Source organism: Athene noctua, chromosome 5, assembly GCF_965140245.1.
Source record: "Athene noctua chromosome 5, bAthNoc1.hap1.1, whole genome shotgun sequence".
Classification (NCBI taxonomy): domain Eukaryota; kingdom Metazoa; phylum Chordata; class Aves; order Strigiformes; family Strigidae; genus Athene; species Athene noctua.
The window spans coordinates 33693110-33711933 of NC_134041.1; the positions used below are offsets into that span (position 1 = coordinate 33693110).

The following is an 18824-nucleotide window of genomic DNA, read 5'->3' on the forward strand; positions in this document are numbered from 1 at the left end:
TTGAGGAAGGAGAGGTCCTCCTGGTATGCTTGTCCATTTTGCAGCTATTAACAGGATAGACCTGAGCCACTGTATCTGTCTTTTTGAGGATTTGAACTTTAAAAGCCAAGTGCCTGGTTGTCGGGAGCACAGAGTACAGATGTTCTTTGAGCTGACACATCAGTGTGTCTGACTGGATGCTTGTGGTCAGAGGTTTTTACTGAGAGCATGGCCCTTCATGGAATATCAGTGGGAGTGTGGGATACCGTTATTGCACGAGGGTTTTGTGAAGTGGGGTTATTGGAACAGGTATCAGGGAAGGTTTCTGTAGATGTGAAAAATACGGCCATTGGAGGGCTAAGCTCTCACAGCTCACTACAGAGCGCGGCCCTAAGCGTTTGGTGAAGTGGATAGGACCTGCTGCAAACCAGGGCTGTTGTCACTTGGTCATCTCAGCTGTTTTTCTGATGGCAGTGGAGCTCATGAGATCGGCTTCTCTAGAAGACGGTTTCTTCTTTCCTGAACATCTTCCCCCGCTTTCCCTGACAGCAATACCTGTAAGTCACCACCCCTCGTGCCCGCAGCAGCACTTATGACTCCGTGATGTACAGAATCAGTTGTTCTGGCCTATAGTAATCAGAACAGAGGAGTAGCGTAAGAACTCCTAGCTTTTAATTTTGGCTCTCCGGCTTAGGTAGGTAAGGAACAAGGCACGGATAAGCCATCTGTGCTTTTCTTTTGTGTCAGGAAAGGGGTATGATCCTACTTGCTTTGTAGGGACGTTATGTGGCTCAATTAATAGCGATGTTGAAATGCCTAAGTGCCAGTCCTGCTGTGATTGTGATAATAGCTGTGGTTGCTCAAGTGCAGTAACTTTGCAGCCAGGTAAGAAGTCAGACGAGGAAAGAGCAGCCACCCTGGGGAGCAGGCCGTACAGTTAGATTTACTACTGTGAGCTTTACCTCTCAGTCTGTACTAATTCTGACATAGAGCACGGGGAGCAATACAAATCGACAGTGCATGTATCCAAGAATGTAAAACTGTTGAGGAATTCATTCTTCTGAATGGGTAATTCTTCGTATCTTTGAAGAATAAAATACGAAAGGACAGCAAGTTTGTGGGGGTGCTAGTAACTTTAAAGAGGAGCTGACTTGCCAAGTGACAGTGTGTCGTGAGAGTGTCTTGCTTCCTAAGCCTGTAAATTGCCAAAGAGGCACAGATTTATCAGAGGAGCCAATAGCTGTGTGCATATAGATTGTCCCTTTTAGCCAGTAATATTTTGTGTATGATTTATTTTACTGACTTTTATAAAAGACACATTTTTAACAGAGAAAGTTGGAATAAATAAATAGTGAGTTGAATTGAATGGAATTTTTCTTTGAATTGCAAATGCTATCTGTACAGACCTGGGATTCTTGCGTGTGAAGCCTTAGACTGATACTTCCACCTCTTCCTTTTGTCCTTTGAAACATTTTGGATGACTTTGTTAAGAGTTCTGACATGAACCTGCTGGACACAAACTGGCAGCCCGCTACGTGTTCTCTATCTGATGTTACGAGGATGTTGTAGCACAAGCACTTAAAGATGCACTTACTCTCCTCTGACTGTTCAGATTAATTTCAGGTGCCTGTTACCCTTAGTTGGGCACAGAATGCGTAAAATCAGCTTGCCTTATTCTGGACTGTGCGTAATTGTCCGCTTTCACTCATGAAAGCTGGCTGTAAGGAGCCATGAACTCCGTTACGGAGCTGTATGTCTGAAACAGGGGGCACTGCCGTTGAAAATGAAGGGCATAATCCTGCCTTCGAGGCACGTGCGCTGCCTGTGTAGGTGAGAGATTTTGCTTTGCACTTTTGGAGTCGTGCCCATGGTTTCCTCTTTCCCAGTGGTAATTTTCAGAGTGCCGTGGGCCCTTCCCACTCGTGACAACTGTGTCAGTAGTTTTGGCACGAGTGGGCACTTGTCACCTCGAAAACTTTGTGGGAAATCACTCTTGGAGTAGGAAGAAATGGCAACTACTAGAGAAAGAGAAGCTGCGTTGGAGAAAGTGGTTGTGTTGCAGCCTCATTGCGCCCTGGAATATTGCTCTGGGAAAGGATGGAGTGCCAACAGGCAGAAAGGGTCTTGGAGCTGTGAGCAAGGAAAATGTTTTGGTTGATTCCTCCTGTGTGCAGGCTGCTTCCTGTAAGTGAACAAATTCGGTTGGAAGAAACTGTCTGTCTCTTGAGGACTTTTTTCCTCCTAAGTGACATAATCTTCAAGCTCCTTAGTTTTGCCCAAATGTTAGATTCCGTATTTGAGCTTTTTAGTTGTTGATGAGACTTGTATATGAATTATGCTATTTAGGATTTTGCTTTTATTCAGTCGGAGTTCCTCTAAACACCCGTCTCATTTTTTCAGGTGCGAAAACCCAGAGCCCTCAGGCTGTGAAGAGGATGTAAGCCAGGATTCCTCTGAATCCAAACCAGTCCTGGGGACGTAAGTGTGTTTCTTCACTGTTATTTTGCACAGGAAGCCCCAGTCAGGATTCGGTACTGGGGGAGGCTGTGGGCAGCATAGATGTTGCTTCCTTTGAAATTTCAGAGCACTGTTGGCTTGCTTCAAGAGGCTTGTGTAAAGGCCACATATCAACGGTCTGGTAAGATATCCAGCCCTATAACGCAGAGATCTTTCTGTCAGGGAAATTGTCTCAGAATTCAACATGAGACGAACACATCTAGGCCAAGAGTTAGTTGATTAAACAAAGGAGGAGTGTTTGTTTCCCCTGCTTTACCTCTGGTGGTAAATGGTTATGGCTTGTGACTGATTTCATTGTGCATAACAGCAGTGTCTGCAGACCGAAGCTGGGGTTGTTTCAGGCAGCGTGTGTATGCGTGTTTCTTTGCCACTGGTGCCCCTGTGATTTACAGTGTTGCTTTTAGAGTGAGATTTAAATTCTGAAGTCATCCGAATTTGCAAGAAAAAGAGCAAAGCTGTCTTGAAGTGCAGTTAAAGGGGTGAAAAAGGGGTTTGCTTATCCTCCTAGCACCATATGAACGTGGATTTTATCTGTAGACGTCGGGTGTAAAATGTGCCTTAGGTCTTCAGCATTTGTTCTTTGACAGCGGTGTGATCTGTGGTTTGCATGCATTGTGGCAGTGAAGAGTAGCTGCAACGTTATATTTGATTACAGTATGAAGATGCTCTATTCTTGTCAGCGTTACTGAGGATTGTTTTTCTATGAATGTCTCAGCTTCCACCAGTTAAGAAGACCTTAGGTTTTTTTATCAGTGCACTGACTTCTCAAGGCGTAACTGAAGAAGAAGCCTTTAGCTTCCTTTTGTTTTGAGGTGGAAGAAAAATGTGGAACTCTTCTGTCATGTCCACATGTCACACAGTCCAATCAAGACTGAGAAATACGCTGCACTGTTTTAATTCCTGAGATTCAGGCAGACTGTCGATTCAGTTCTGTTCTACAATACCGAGCGTGGTCTTCCCACTGCTTACCTCCATGCTTTTCTGATGGCTTGTGTGTTGGGATTAGGGGGGTTTTGAGTCTGGCTTAAAAGGGTTCAAACATCCCCAGTCCAGAAATGTGTCGTTAACATACTGAACACCTTCCTGTCCTCCGTTGTCTGAATGGATTGGTTGGACAGTGAGGTCGCTTTGCCTTCCGTCACTCATGCAGCAACTGTTTTGCTTAACCACCAGAGATAAATTGGTAAAAGCTCCTTGGCTGTGAGCATTTCAGTAGCTGTCTCTGACAAGAAGAGATGTAGAGCTTAATTAATGTCTGTAAATGACACAGGACTCTCTGAGGCTTTAGTTAGAAACACATGTTATCGGTTGTTAGTTTATTTTTTTTTTTTTAGCACTTAGCAAGGACAGCAAGCTAGAAGCTCTACTGATTTGGGCTGTTCCTCTTGCCCCATGAGACTCAACATGGGAGCTCAATTCTCTGATTTTTTTCCTGGCTGCTGTGACAGAGAGCTATCAGTCTTTTCCTCCCATTTTGCCATGAGAACTCATCAAAGAACAGCTGGTAGTTAAAAATTCATTACAAGCACCAAGAAGGCAGTGTTCTGTAATGGGTAGAGGCAGTAGTAGGCAGCCAGCAGGTTCCCACACTGCCATCGAAAATGAGCTCCAGGGTCTCTTCCAGCTTTGGGCAAACCATTTGACTTTCCCCTTTCCCAGTCAGTCCAGGCACAGAATATGAGCTACAGCAGTACCCTTCCTGCAAAACAGATGAAGCATTTGTACTGGGGATGAGGAGAATAGTTTCACCAGGGTAAATCAGGTTGGGATTAGTCCCCCAACTGCCGTGTCATGGACCCAAAGGAGCTTGATTATGAGATGGAGAACACTCAGTGTGTTTATGTATCTCAGAATAGACCTGCAAGTCCCGTGCCAGGGCTTGAGTGCGCTTGTGGCACAGCCTCGTTTGAGAGCCTTGTGGGAGCTCATTGTCTACATGTGAAATCTGTGTTCATATTTGAACTCCTCTCGTGATCTCGTAACTTGAGGAAGGAGAGGTCCTCCTGGTATGCTTGTCCATTTTGCAGCTATTAACAGGATAGACCTGAGCCACTGTATCTGTCTTTTTGAGGATTTGAACTTTAAAAGCCAAGTGCCTGGTTGTCGGGAGCACAGAGTACAGATGTTCTTTGAGCTGACACATCAGTGTGTCTGACTGGATGCTTGTGGTCAGAGGTTTTTACTGAGAGCATGGCCCTTCATGGAATATCAGTGGGAGTGTGGGATACCGTTATTGCACGAGGGTTTTGTGAAGTGGGGTTATTGGAACAGGTATCAGGGAAGGTTTCTGTAGATGTGAAAAATACGGCCATTGGAGGGCTAAGCTCTCACAGCTCACTACAGAGCGCGGCCCTAAGCGTTTGGTGAAGTGGATAGGACCTGCTGCAAACCAGGGCTGTTGTCACTTGGTCATCTCAGCTGTTTTTCTGATGGCAGTGGAGCTCATGAGATCGGCTTCTCTAGAAGACGGTTTCTTCTTTCCTGAACATCTTCCCCCGCTTTCCCTGACAGCAATACCTGTAAGTCACCACCCCTCGTGCCCGCAGCAGCACTTATGACTCCGTGATGTACAGAATCAGTTGTTCTGGCCTATAGTAATCAGAACAGAGGAGTAGCGTAAGAACTCCTAGCTTTTAATTTTGGCTCTCCGGCTTAGGTAGGTAAGGAACAAGGCACGGATAAGCCATCTGTGCTTTTCTTTTGTGTCAGGAAAGGGGTATGATCCTACTTGCTTTGTAGGGACGTTATGTGGCTCAATTAATAGCGATGTTGAAATGCCTAAGTGCCAGTCCTGCTGTGATTGTGATAATAGCTGTGGTTGCTCAAGTGCAGTAACTTTGCAGCCAGGTAAGAAGTCAGACGAGGAAAGAGCAGCCACCCTGGGGAGCAGGCCGTACAGTTAGATTTACTACTGTGAGCTTTACCTCTCAGTCTGTACTAATTCTGACATAGAGCACGGGGAGCAATACAAATCGACAGTGCATGTATCCAAGAATGTAAAACTGTTGAGGAATTCATTCTTCTGAATGGGTAATTCTTCGTATCTTTGAAGAATAAAATACGAAAGGACAGCAAGTTTGTGGGGGTGCTAGTAACTTTAAAGAGGAGCTGACTTGCCAAGTGACAGTGTGTCGTGAGAGTGTCTTGCTTCCTAAGCCTGTAAATTGCCAAAGAGGCACAGATTTATCAGAGGAGCCAATAGCTGTGTGCATATAGATTGTCCCTTTTAGCCAGTAATATTTTGTGTATGATTTATTTTACTGACTTTTATAAAAGACACATTTTTAACAGAGAAAGTTGGAATAAATAAATAGTGAGTTGAATTGAATGGAATTTTTCTTTGAATTGCAAATGCTATCTGTACAGACCTGGGATTCTTGCGTGTGAAGCCTTAGACTGATACTTCCACCTCTTCCTTTTGTCCTTTGAAACATTTTGGATGACTTTGTTAAGAGTTCTGACATGAACCTGCTGGACACAAACTGGCAGCCCGCTACGTGATACATCTACCTGATGTTACGAGGATGTTGTAGCACAAGCACTTAAAGATGCACTTACTCTCCTCTGACTGTTCAGATTAATTTCAGGTGCCTGTTACCCTTAGTTGGGCACAGAATGCGTAAAATCAGCTTGCCTTATTCTGGACTGTGCGTAATTGTCCGCTTTCAGTCATGAAAGCTGGCTGTAAGGAGCCATGAACTCCGTTACGGAGCTGTATGTCTGAAACAGGGGGCACTGCCGTTGAAAATGAAGGGCATAATCCTGCCTTCGAGGCACGTGCGCTGCCTGTGTAGGTGAGAGATTTTGCTTTGCACTTTTGGAGTCGTGCCCATGGTTTCCTCTTTCCCAGTGGTAATTTTCAGAGTGCCGTGGGCCCTTCCCACTCGTGACAACTGTGTCAGTAGTTTTGGCACGAGTGGGCACTTGTCACCTCGAAAACTTTGTGGGAAATCACTCTTGGAGTAGGAAGAAATGGCAACTACTAGAGAAAGAGAAGCTGCGTTGGAGAAAGTGGTTGTGTTGCAGCCTCATTGCGCCCTGGAATATTGCTCTGGGAAAGGATGGAGTGCCAACAGGCAGAAAGGGTCTTGGAGCTGTGAGCAAGGAAAATGTTTTGGTTGATTCCTCCTGTGTGCAGGCTGCTTCCTGTAAGTGAACAAATTCGGTTGGAAGAAACTGTCTGTCTCTTGAGGACTTTTTTCCTCCTAAGTGACATAATCTTCAAGCTCCTTAGTTTTGCCCAAATGTTAGATTCCGTATTTGAGCTTTTTAGTTGTTGATGAGACTTGTATATGAATTATGCTATTTAGGATTTTGCTTTTATTCAGTCGGAGTTCCTCTAAACACCCGTCTCATTTTTTCAGGTGCGAAAACCCAGAGCCCTCAGGCTGTGAAGAGGATGTAAGCCAGGATTCCTCTGAATCCAAACCAGTCCTGGGGACGTAAGTGTGTTTCTTCACTGTTATTTTGCACAGGAAGCCCCAGTCAGGATTCGGTACTGGGGGAGGCTGTGGGCAGCATAGATGTTGCTTCCTTTGAAATTTCAGAGCACTGTTGGCTTGCTTCAAGAGGCTTGTGTAAAGGCCACATATCAACGGTCTGGTAAGATATCCAGCCCTATAACGCAGAGATCTTTCTGTCAGGGAAATTGTCTCAGAATTCAACATGAGACGAACACATCTAGGCCAAGAGTTAGTTGATTAAACAAAGGAGGAGTGTTTGTTTCCCCTGCTTTACCTCTGGTGGTAAATGGTTATGGCTTGTGACTGATTTCATTGTGCATAACAGCAGTGTCTGCAGACCGAAGCTGGGGTTGTTTCAGGCAGCGTGTGTATGCGTGTTTCTTTGCCACTGGTGCCCCTGTGATTTACAGTGTTGCTTTTAGAGTGAGATTTAAATTCTGAAGTCATCCGAATTTGCAAGAAAAAGAGCAAAGCTGTCTTGAAGTGCAGTTAAAGGGGTGAAAAAGGGGTTTGCTTATCCTCCTAGCACCATATGAACGTGGATTTTATCTGTAGACGTCGGGTGTAAAATGTGCCTTAGGTCTTCAGCATTTGTTCTTTGACAGCGGTGTGATCTGTGGTTTGCATGCATTGTGGCAGTGAAGAGTAGCTGCAACGTTATATTTGATTACAGTATGAAGATGCTCTATTCTTGTCAGCGTTACTGAGGATTGTTTTTCTATGAATGTCTCAGCTTCCACCAGTTAAGAAGACCTTAGGTTTTTTTATCAGTGCACTGACTTCTCAAGGCGTAACTGAAGAAGAAGCCTTTAGCTTCCTTTTGTTTTGAGGTGGAAGAAAAATGTGGAACTCTTCTGTCATGTCCACATGTCACACAGTCCAATCAAGACTGAGAAATACGCTGCACTGTTTTAATTCCTGAGATTCAGGCAGACTGTCGATTCAGTTCTGTTCTACAATACCGAGCGTGGTCTTCCCACTGCTTACCTCCATGCTTTTCTGATGGCTTGTGTGTTGGGATTAGGGGGGTTTTGAGTCTGGCTTAAAAGGGTTCAAACATCCCCAGTCCAGAAATGTGTCGTTAACATACTGAACACCTTCCTGTCCTCCGTTGTCTGAATGGATTGGTTGGACAGTGAGGTCGCTTTGCCTTCCGTCACTCATGCAGCAACTGTTTTGCTTAACCACCAGAGATAAATTGGTAAAAGCTCCTTGGCTGTGAGCATTTCAGTAGCTGTCTCTGACAAGAAGAGATGTAGAGCTTAATTAATGTCTGTAAATGACACAGGACTCTCTGAGGCTTTAGTTAGAAACACATGTTATCGGTTGTTAGTTTATTTTTTTTTTTTTAGCACTTAGCAAGGACAGCAAGCTAGAAGCTCTACTGATTTGGGCTGTTCCTCTTGCCCCATGAGACTCAACATGGGAGCTCAATTCTCTGATTTTTTTCCTGGCTGCTGTGACAGAGAGCTATCAGTCTTTTCCTCCCATTTTGCCATGAGAACTCATCAAAGAACAGCTGGTAGTTAAAAATTCATTACAAGCACCAAGAAGGCAGTGTTCTGTAATGGGTAGAGGCAGTAGTAGGCAGCCAGCAGGTTCCCACACTGCCATCGAAAATGAGCTCCAGGGTCTCTTCCAGCTTTGGGCAAACCATTTGACTTTCCCCTTTCCCAGTCAGTCCAGGCACAGAATATGAGCTACAGCAGTACCCTTCCTGCAAAACAGATGAAGCATTTGTACTGGGGATGAGGAGAATAGTTTCACCAGGGTAAATCAGGTTGGGATTAGTCCCCCAACTGCCGTGTCATGGACCCAAAGGAGCTTGATTATGAGATGGAGAACACTCAGTGTGTTTATGTATCTCAGAATAGACCTGCAAGTCCCGTGCCAGGGCTTGAGTGCGCTTGTGGCACAGCCTCGTTTGAGAGCCTTGTGGGAGCTCATTGTCTACATGTGAAATCTGTGTTCATATTTGAACTCCTCTCGTGATCTCGTAACTTGAGGAAGGAGAGGTCCTCCTGGTATGCTTGTCCATTTTGCAGCTATTAACAGGATAGACCTGAGCCACTGTATCTGTCTTTTTGAGGATTTGAACTTTAAAAGCCAAGTGCCTGGTTGTCGGGAGCACAGAGTACAGATGTTCTTTGAGCTGACACATCAGTGTGTCTGACTGGATGCTTGTGGTCAGAGGTTTTTACTGAGAGCATGGCCCTTCATGGAATATCAGTGGGAGTGTGGGATACCGTTATTGCACGAGGGTTTTGTGAAGTGGGGTTATTGGAACAGGTATCAGGGAAGGTTTCTGTAGATGTGAAAAATACGGCCATTGGAGGGCTAAGCTCTCACAGCTCACTACAGAGCGCGGCCCTAAGCGTTTGGTGAAGTGGATAGGACCTGCTGCAAACCAGGGCTGTTGTCACTTGGTCATCTCAGCTGTTTTTCTGATGGCAGTGGAGCTCATGAGATCGGCTTCTCTAGAAGACGGTTTCTTCTTTCCTGAACATCTTCCCCCGCTTTCCCTGACAGCAATACCTGTAAGTCACCACCCCTCGTGCCCGCAGCAGCACTTATGACTCCGTGATGTACAGAATCAGTTGTTCTGGCCTATAGTAATCAGAACAGAGGAGTAGCGTAAGAACTCCTAGCTTTTAATTTTGGCTCTCCGGCTTAGGTAGGTAAGGAACAAGGCACGGATAAGCCATCTGTGCTTTTCTTTTGTGTCAGGAAAGGGGTATGATCCTACTTGCTTTGTAGGGACGTTATGTGGCTCAATTAATAGCGATGTTGAAATGCCTAAGTGCCAGTCCTGCTGTGATTGTGATAATAGCTGTGGTTGCTCAAGTGCAGTAACTTTGCAGCCAGGTAAGAAGTCAGACGAGGAAAGAGCAGCCACCCTGGGGAGCAGGCCGTACAGTTAGATTTACTACTGTGAGCTTTACCTCTCAGTCTGTACTAATTCTGACATAGAGCACGGGGAGCAATACAAATCGACAGTGCATGTATCCAAGAATGTAAAACTGTTGAGGAATTCATTCTTCTGAATGGGTAATTCTTCGTATCTTTGAAGAATAAAATACGAAAGGACAGCAAGTTTGTGGGGGTGCTAGTAACTTTAAAGAGGAGCTGACTTGCCAAGTGACAGTGTGTCGTGAGAGTGTCTTGCTTCCTAAGCCTGTAAATTGCCAAAGAGGCACAGATTTATCAGAGGAGCCAATAGCTGTGTGCATATAGATTGTCCCTTTTAGCCAGTAATATTTTGTGTATGATTTATTTTACTGACTTTTATAAAAGACACATTTTTAACAGAGAAAGTTGGAATAAATAAATAGTGAGTTGAATTGAATGGAATTTTTCTTTGAATTGCAAATGCTATCTGTACAGACCTGGGATTCTTGCGTGTGAAGCCTTAGACTGATACTTCCACCTCTTCCTTTTGTCCTTTGAAACATTTTGGATGACTTTGTTAAGAGTTCTGACATGAACCTGCTGGACACAAACTGGCAGCCCGCTACGTGTTCTCTATCTGATGTTACGAGGATGTTGTAGCACAAGCACTTAAAGATGCACTTACTCTCCTCTGACTGTTCAGATTAATTTCAGGTGCCTGTTACCCTTAGTTGGGCACAGAATGCGTAAAATCAGCTTGCCTTATTCTGGACTGTGCGTAATTGTCCGCTTTCACTCATGAAAGCTGGCTGTAAGGAGCCATGAACTCCGTTACGGAGCTGTATGTCTGAAACAGGGGGCACTGCCGTTGAAAATGAAGGGCATAATCCTGCCTTCGAGGCACGTGCGCTGCCTGTGTAGGTGAGAGATTTTGCTTTGCACTTTTGGAGTCGTGCCCATGGTTTCCTCTTTCCCAGTGGTAATTTTCAGAGTGCCGTGGGCCCTTCCCACTCGTGACAACTGTGTCAGTAGTTTTGGCACGAGTGGGCACTTGTCACCTCGAAAACTTTGTGGGAAATCACTCTTGGAGTAGGAAGAAATGGCAACTACTAGAGAAAGAGAAGCTGCGTTGGAGAAAGTGGTTGTGTTGCAGCCTCATTGCGCCCTGGAATATTGCTCTGGGAAAGGATGGAGTGCCAACAGGCAGAAAGGGTCTTGGAGCTGTGAGCAAGGAAAATGTTTTGGTTGATTCCTCCTGTGTGCAGGCTGCTTCCTGTAAGTGAACAAATTCGGTTGGAAGAAACTGTCTGTCTCTTGAGGACTTTTTTCCTCCTAAGTGACATAATCTTCAAGCTCCTTAGTTTTGCCCAAATGTTAGATTCCGTATTTGAGCTTTTTAGTTGTTGATGAGACTTGTATATGAATTATGCTATTTAGGATTTTGCTTTTATTCAGTCGGAGTTCCTCTAAACACCCGTCTCATTTTTTCAGGTGCGGAAACCCAGAGCCCTCAGGCTGTGAAGAGGATGTAAGCCAGGATTCCTCTGAATCCAAACCAGTCCTGGGGACGTAAGTGTGTTTCTTCACTGTTATTTTGCACAGGAAGCCCCAGTCAGGATTCGGTACTGGGGGAGGCTGTGGGCAGCATAGATGTTGCTTCCTTTGAAATTTCAGAGCACTGTTTGCTTGCTTCAAGAGGCTTGTGTAAAGGCCACATATCAACGGTCTGGTAAGATATCCAGCCCTATGACGCAGAGATCTTTCTGTCAGGGAAATTGTCTCAGAATTCAACATGAGACGAACACATCTAGGCCAAGAGTTAGTTGATTAAACAAAGGAGGAGTGTTTGTTTCCCCTGCTTTACCTCTGGTGGTAAATGGTTATGGCTTGTGACTGATTTCATTGTGCATAACAGCAGTGTCTGCAGACCGAAGCTGGGGTTGTTTCAGGCAGCGTGTGTATGCGTGTTTCTTTGCCACTGGTGCCCCTGTGATTTACAGTGTTGCTTTTAGAGTGAGATTTAAATTCTGAAGTCATCCGAATTTGCAAGAAAAAGAGCAAAGCTGTCTTGAAGTGCAGTTAAAGGGGTGAAAAAGGGGTTTGCTTATCCTCCTAGCACCATTTATGTGACTACTGGCTGGAAGAGGTTTGAAATACAGGGATGGCTTCCTTGTCAAGGGGGAAATCTTCAGGACTTCATTTTCTCAGGAAAGTTAGAGGTTTCTTTTGCCTTTTACTCTGGAACAAGGGACTCTTTTCCCTTTCACGTTATGTCCTACTCTGTCACAGTAGGTGATTATGAGGCAGTGGCTGTGGATAGTGGGTCATGTTATGTGACTGCACACAAAAGTCCTTTTCCCTAATCCCTCTGTCAGCTCATGCGAACAAAATTCTCTTGACATCGTTTTTTGATATGCTGCCTGTGTCTTCCCTGCCTGTAATATGTGCTGTGGCCCGTGGTCGTAGTGCACCAATATAGACATGGTGAGCTACCGGCACGTTGCTGTGACGAACCACAGATCTCACAGAAAATGCAGCAGAAAAAAAGAAAAGTTGATAGTTACTTTTTTTATCCAGGCTTGAATTTTCTTAAAACTTGAAGTAATTAGATTATTTTGGCAGACTTTGTTTAGTTTTTTTCACACTCAGTTGAAATTTGTCAACAACATTGTGAGTTATCTCTGGAAAACCATAGCATAAATTTTACGTCTTGTTACAAAATCAAGTTGAAATGATGGGAAGTCCCTGCAAAGACAGGATTTAAAGAATTTCCCATAAGCATCCATTTGTGGAGTATCTATGTACCAGTCCCAATAGGTGGGTGTGGGTTAAAACCTACATAAACCAGGAAAAGGAGATAAACAGATCACTTCCCTCTGTTTCAGGCAGGGTGGAAACCGCATCAGCTCTGGTTTCCCCTCATCCCTCTCAGTCTGTGTTAGGCTTGTCCATGGGCAGTTCTCTGCAGTTGGTGTCTTTTTAGCTACATGTGTCTAAGAAGGCGTGCGATAACTTTCCTGAACAAGATCCAGTGCTCCTCTAACTCCTTAAGCGTTCCTCTTCCAGCATAACCGAGCATAACCTTTTTGCATGGTATAATTTGACAAACCCTCCCTGTCTTTGAGCTAAGGGTAAACTCAAGGTTCTGCTGATACATTTTTTTGTTAAACGCATTTCATCCTGAGATTAGCAAGGCCAGTCTGTCTTCTGGGTTCAGCTGTCTTGGCGCTTCAAGCTCGATACGGGGCACTGCCTGTGCTGCACATGTCACGGTTAGGGTGTTATCTTCACAGATGAGGCAATCTCACTGTGTATGTTCATGGGGGTTAGGTTCAGGCTTAGACGGCTTTTTCACAGAAGCCAAGGTTTCCTTCAGTCTTTCTCCTAAGACAGCAGATCGTGAGTAGTATGGGTTGGAGGACAATGCAGCTTCAGCTTGGTCCCTAGACTTGGCAGCAGCAACTGATGGGAGGAAGGGCAGCAAAGGAAGCGTTTGATTTAGCGCTTCCACGGGGGAAGCTGCTACCCTGAATGCGTCCAGAGGAGGGCAACCAAGGTGGTGTCAGGGCTGGAGGCATGTCCTGTGAGGAGCGGCTGAGGACCTTGGGCTTGTCTGGTTTGGAGAAAAGGAGGCTGAGGGGCGACCTCATGGCTCTCTGCAGCTTCCTGAGGAGGGGACGTGGAGAGGGAGGTGCTGAGCTCTTCTCCCTGGGATCCAGGGACAGGACGCATGGGAATGGTTCAGGGCTGTGCCAGGGGAGGTTCAGGCTGGGCATTAGGAAGCATTTCTTTACTGAGAGAGTGGTCAAACCCTGGAACAGGCTTCCCAGAGAGGTGGTCAATGCCCCAAGGCCGTCAGTGTTTGAGAGGCATTTGGACAATGCCCTTAACAACGTGCCGTAACTTTTGGTCAGCCCTGAAGTGGTCAGGCAGTCGGACTTAGATGATCGTTGTAGGTCCCTTCCAACTGAAATAATCTGTTCTATTCTATCAATATTTGATGTCCTGAATTTAATAGAAGAGTCTCAATATAGCTTAAGTGGATTTGATTCTTTATTCGTTTTCATTTGGGGACTATAATCAGATCCACTTGGGGGAGGGCAAATCAGGAGCAACTTCACTGAGGTCCCTGGCAAAATCTGAGTGATATCTTAATAAGATTCCATGTATAAAAATTAAATTCTTTGCTCAAAAAAGTCTTCATACTGCCTTCATGTGGGGTATGAATGCCTGTGTTTTTATTGTTGTATTAGACACAGATACCTGCGGTTGCATCAATACATGCTGTTTACAACCAGTGTGTTCTTGTGTATTTGCTCTTAGTGAAGTAGCATCAATCTTAGGAGCCTGGCTTGATCAGTGTACTGAGGATTTCAGAGAGCCGCCTGACTACCCATGTTTGATGAAGCTGTTGGATTACTTGAAGAAGAATATCCCTGGCTCTGACCTGGAGAGGAGGGCGCAGAACCTCTTGGAGAAGTTCCAGAACCAAGAAGTGGAAAAGGACGGTAAGTTACCTTTCCCTTCTGCCTTCCTGTTCTCCCGGACTGTGTGGTGACACAGGGGTTTGTGTGGAGTACACTTCACTAACTCGTAGGCTAATTGATTATATTGTGAGGCTCACCAGGGACTTTTTTCTTGTTTCTTTCTTTAAAAAAAAATCTCTGTGAGGCTGCAGGCTCTGTGCGGGATGAAATAGTCCTATAGTGTAGGTGCCTATGCCTGTTTATTGTGGGGATTGGGATTGGGAAATCCAGCACTTGTCTAATATTTAGCCAAAACTTTGAGATTACTGCAGCAACTAAGTCGTTAATTGTCAGCGCCCTTCCCGTGTCATGGAATTAAAACACACAGCAGGTCTCTAGCTGTTTTTTTCATTTCAACACACATGCACCGAGAAAAGCCCAAACCAGCAGAAAGAAAAATACAGAGCTGTGGGGTTAGAAGAGTTTTAGACTTGTCGCTTACTTTATCAGAGCTCCATCTTTGTTTATTTCTGAGATTTCTTTCAGAACTCTTAATGTGTGGTCTGGCATCAAGGCTTGCTGATAATTATTGTCCCAAAGCATTCATATTGTGCTATGAATTTACAAATTTGGGTCCTAATCCTACAGTTTGATTTGCGTAATCAGACCTCCGTTCAGTGCTGCCATCAGCCATGCCGGTAGATTAGACTGCAGTATCAGATACGTAGAAAAAAGCCATTTCTGGCCTCAATTCTTGCTGCTTGAGCAATGCAAATCAAGGTGAGTCAGAGACTGCAAATTCAAAAGGGGCACGTGGTTGCTGTCAGTGAAGTCAAGAGGGCAGCTGGGCTTTGAGGGGGACCTAAACGGATCAGCGATTTGAAGATGATGAGATACTTGAGTACGAGAGAATTCCAGCTTCTTGGACAGCAGGGAAAAGACTGGTTACACATTTATGAAGGTGAAGGAGAAAAGAGAAAAAAAAGGCATGAAAAAAGAAAAGGAAAATTCTTGCGTTGCACTCGAGGACCTGATTTTAAAGGCACTGGGAGATTTTGAGTAGGGTTGCAACTTTGCGATGAGGATTTTCACTGAATTTCAAGGCGGAAGGGAAAATGAGGAGTTACACAGCCAAAAAGAGGGAGAAGAAGGTGTAACTCTTGTAACAGTTTGGTAGAAATCCATTTAATTATGCGCAGTGTTACAAAACAGTCACGGAAAAATAATGCTGGAACAGAGGTCTCCCTTTATTGCGTTTAGCTCTGTCAATAAATTGTGCAGTTGGAATGTGCGGATGGAAGTCTGGATAGAGCCTCTAGTTAATAATTTGTTACATCAGAACTGTAGCAATTTACACTGATGATTAGGTTTTGCTAATGAACAAAGAAAGGAAAACTGAAGTATTTTGAAAAACAATGATAAAATATCGCAGTCTGCTTTTGTCGCTTTAATATCTGTTCTGCTTTAACTGGTTATGAAGTATTGCACAACACACTCTGAAATGCACTGGTTGTTTTTGTTAATGAAATCTCACTAGTAGTAAACTCAGCACTTTCAGTGTTAGTCTTCAACAAGTCCATTTTTTTTCCCTCCCTTCTCATGGAGTTACTGTCACCTTACAGTAAAAGGGATTAGGAAGAGGATTTCTTTTCAGAGATTTTCTGTTTGACTTCCTCCTCTACCATGGGAAACAAGGGCATATTTCTTTGTGTTTTAATGTGGCTTTGTTCTCAACCTGTGGGAGCCAAAAGGTGACATGGGAACATCTGTGAAATCCTTTCCCTTCTGCACTGGATCTGGTCCCTTGATGAGGACAACTCTCCTCTCTCACCTCTTCATTGCTGCCCAGGGCAGATTTAGAAGCAGCATTCAGCTGAATGCTGTAGGTGCTCACTGTTCTCCCTTTTCTGGGCAGAAATCCCAGAGAGGGAAGGTGAGGGATGCTGGAATAAACTCTCTTCAATGTAGTTTATGTAAGCACAAATGGTGCCAAGAAATCTGATCTCTCCTTTTAGTTCCCCACATGGGAGCTGAAATCTGGATATAAGAGCACTCCTAATGCAGTATTTTGGGGATATGACTGCAGTCTTGTTCCTTTTCAGTTTGGTTAATTTTTGGTTTTTCAGATTATAAGACGCATTAATACTAAAAGGTAGATTAACAAAATTCTGCAATGTTAATAAGAAATTTTTGTTGGGGCATTCTTCTTTCAGAAGAATGTTTAGTGAATGGGTTAAGTCACTTCTCTGCTAAGAGACCCTGAACAGCTCAGTTCTCTTTTCCTTCCACCTTTTCTTTGCCAATTTAATTTTCTGGTCATCATCTTTCTCACCAAAATATGCAGCACAGCGGGGCTATTAGGTCAGGCAGGACCCTTTGTGTGTTCTGCTATAATATATAGAGTGGTGGTTTAAAATAAACAAACATCTGCTTTGATTCACTGTTTGCTGTATAAATTTACCAAGTCGTGTTTTCCATCCTGGACAGATGGGTTCCGTGTTGCTTCCCTCTGTAACCTACGTGATGAAGAGGAAATGGACATCAGCAGGCCTGAAGAATTCTCTTTTTTCCAGGCAGACCTTGTGGCAGAACAGTTGACATACATGGATGCAGTATGTAGAGTATATGTACTACTTGAAATGCTGGGGTAAATAGTGTGGGGCTTCTAAAAATTTTTTGTAAAGATATGTCAATGTAAGTATAGTGTTCCAGAAAAGGTCTGTTGTTGGGACACAGAACACAGCTCTGCTTGGTTATCCAAACTGGCTTCATTCATTGGGCTTTTTTTCCTTCAGTCATTCCAAAGATTATTTTTTTTTTAAATTAAAATAAGCGTGAATGTATACTGTGTAGCCTTTTCTGCAGAGCTCAGTATTTGTACACCTGAGAAATAGCACATTTTTATGACGTATACTAAAGATGTATCGGTACTCTTAAATGCAGTGCTCTGATTTGATTTGTCTGTATCAATCTCCTTCAAAATATCATGATATAAAAGAATTTCCCCTTGGTTTTCCCAGGAGTGTTTAGCTGTCAGTTCTTTTAGGGCATCAAGCCTATAAAGTGTCTATTTCTGCCAAATATACAATAGATATATATATTAAAGTATATACACTTTATGTATAAAAAAAATAAAGTGTACATACTGCCAAAGCGTGTATTTCAAACTAACGGAAAACAAATATTTACCTTTTAATGCCATATTAGATTTAGATCCATGTAAACATGCATTTCTTCTTGTGGATAGTAGAGATTTAGGAGAACCCTGCTGACGTAGACACCTCTGCTTCACTCTAGGAACTCTTCAAGAAGGTTGTGCCCTACCACTGTTTGGGATGCATCTGGTCTCGACGGAATAAGAAAGAATATAAGCACCTGGCGCTGACCATCAGGGCTACCATCTCACAGTTCAATGTCGTTACCAAATGTGTGGTCAGCACTATCCTGAAGGACAAGGAGCTCAAATCACAGCAAAGAGCCAAGATCATTGAGAAATGGATTCATATTGCACATGTAAGGCATTTATTCTAGACTGTTTAATGTTTCTCGTGTGGGTGCCTTGGAGTGGGGGAGTTGGAAGGGGAGGAAGGTGTTGGATGCGTTGGTCCCAGGCCATCTTAGCTCTAATGCTTTCTATTTTTGACTGCCTTTCTTTGTAACAGTAGATGAAGTGTTGCCCTTCCTCAGTTGCTTCCCCACCATGGAAGTGGGGTTGGTGCTTGTCTCTTTGGTTGGGGAGTGCTAATTAATGGGTGAGGCAGGTACTGTGTCTTGCAGATGGGGAGTGCCACATACTTGATGATGCAACGTTTATGGGAAGATGGGTATAAATTCAACCAGTTCACTTCCCTGGAACTAAATGCTGCTCGTATCAGGGAAGGAAGAGAAGTGATGGTTGATATCATCCAAAGGTTAGACTTGTTTGCAGAAGAAAGTCTAACAAGAAAGGAGTCGGACTGGCAGTGGTGCAAGCAGCAGGCACAGTCAGAATAAGCTTTGCACTTGCCTGCCTTTGGCCATTCGTGTTCAGCCAGTGAGCATCATGCTCCCTCTCCTGCGTCGATGAACGCCATGGGACTTGAAATCAGATGTGGTGGAAGGCAGCACAACTGTTTGTGTTTTATACATTTACATATGTGTGTGTACATGTGAAAGGAAAGCAAATACAGGGTTTGAAGTAAGTGCAGAGAAAGCTAACACTTCTAGGAAGCAGTAGCCTCTTCAACATGGAAAAAATGAAATTATTGTTTGTACTCTTTTGTTTTGAAAAGTCCTTGAGGCTGGAAGGTCATTTGCCTACTGAGTTATTCATGGTTCCCATCATGTATGCAAACCAGCTGAGTTTGGAGGGGGTGAGGGGTGCAAGCAGTGACCAGAAAAAATAAGTAGAGTTACAATATGGTACCAGACTCCTCCTCATCTTACCTTTCTGGTTTATCATTGTCTCACGCGTTTCTCTAACCCGTTTATACTCTTGGCTTCGATTCCTTTGTCTTGTAGCAGATTGTGT

At 44.1% G+C, this 18824-nt stretch overlaps 1 protein-coding gene across 1 annotated transcript in view; it reads left to right on the forward strand.

Moving 5' to 3' along the window:
• The window catches only part of LOC141961084 (ral guanine nucleotide dissociation stimulator-like 1), a 74955-nt gene that overhangs the window by 34749 nt on the left and 21382 nt on the right, over positions 1-18824 (forward strand). The window contains exons 4-7 of the mRNA XM_074907632.1: positions 11340-11417; positions 14172-14356; positions 16802-16926; positions 17612-17827. Of these exons, the coding sequence (XP_074763733.1) occupies positions 11340-11417; positions 14172-14356; positions 16802-16926; positions 17612-17827 (604 nt within the window). The remainder of the gene's footprint in view (positions 1-11339; positions 11418-14171; positions 14357-16801; positions 16927-17611; positions 17828-18824) is intronic.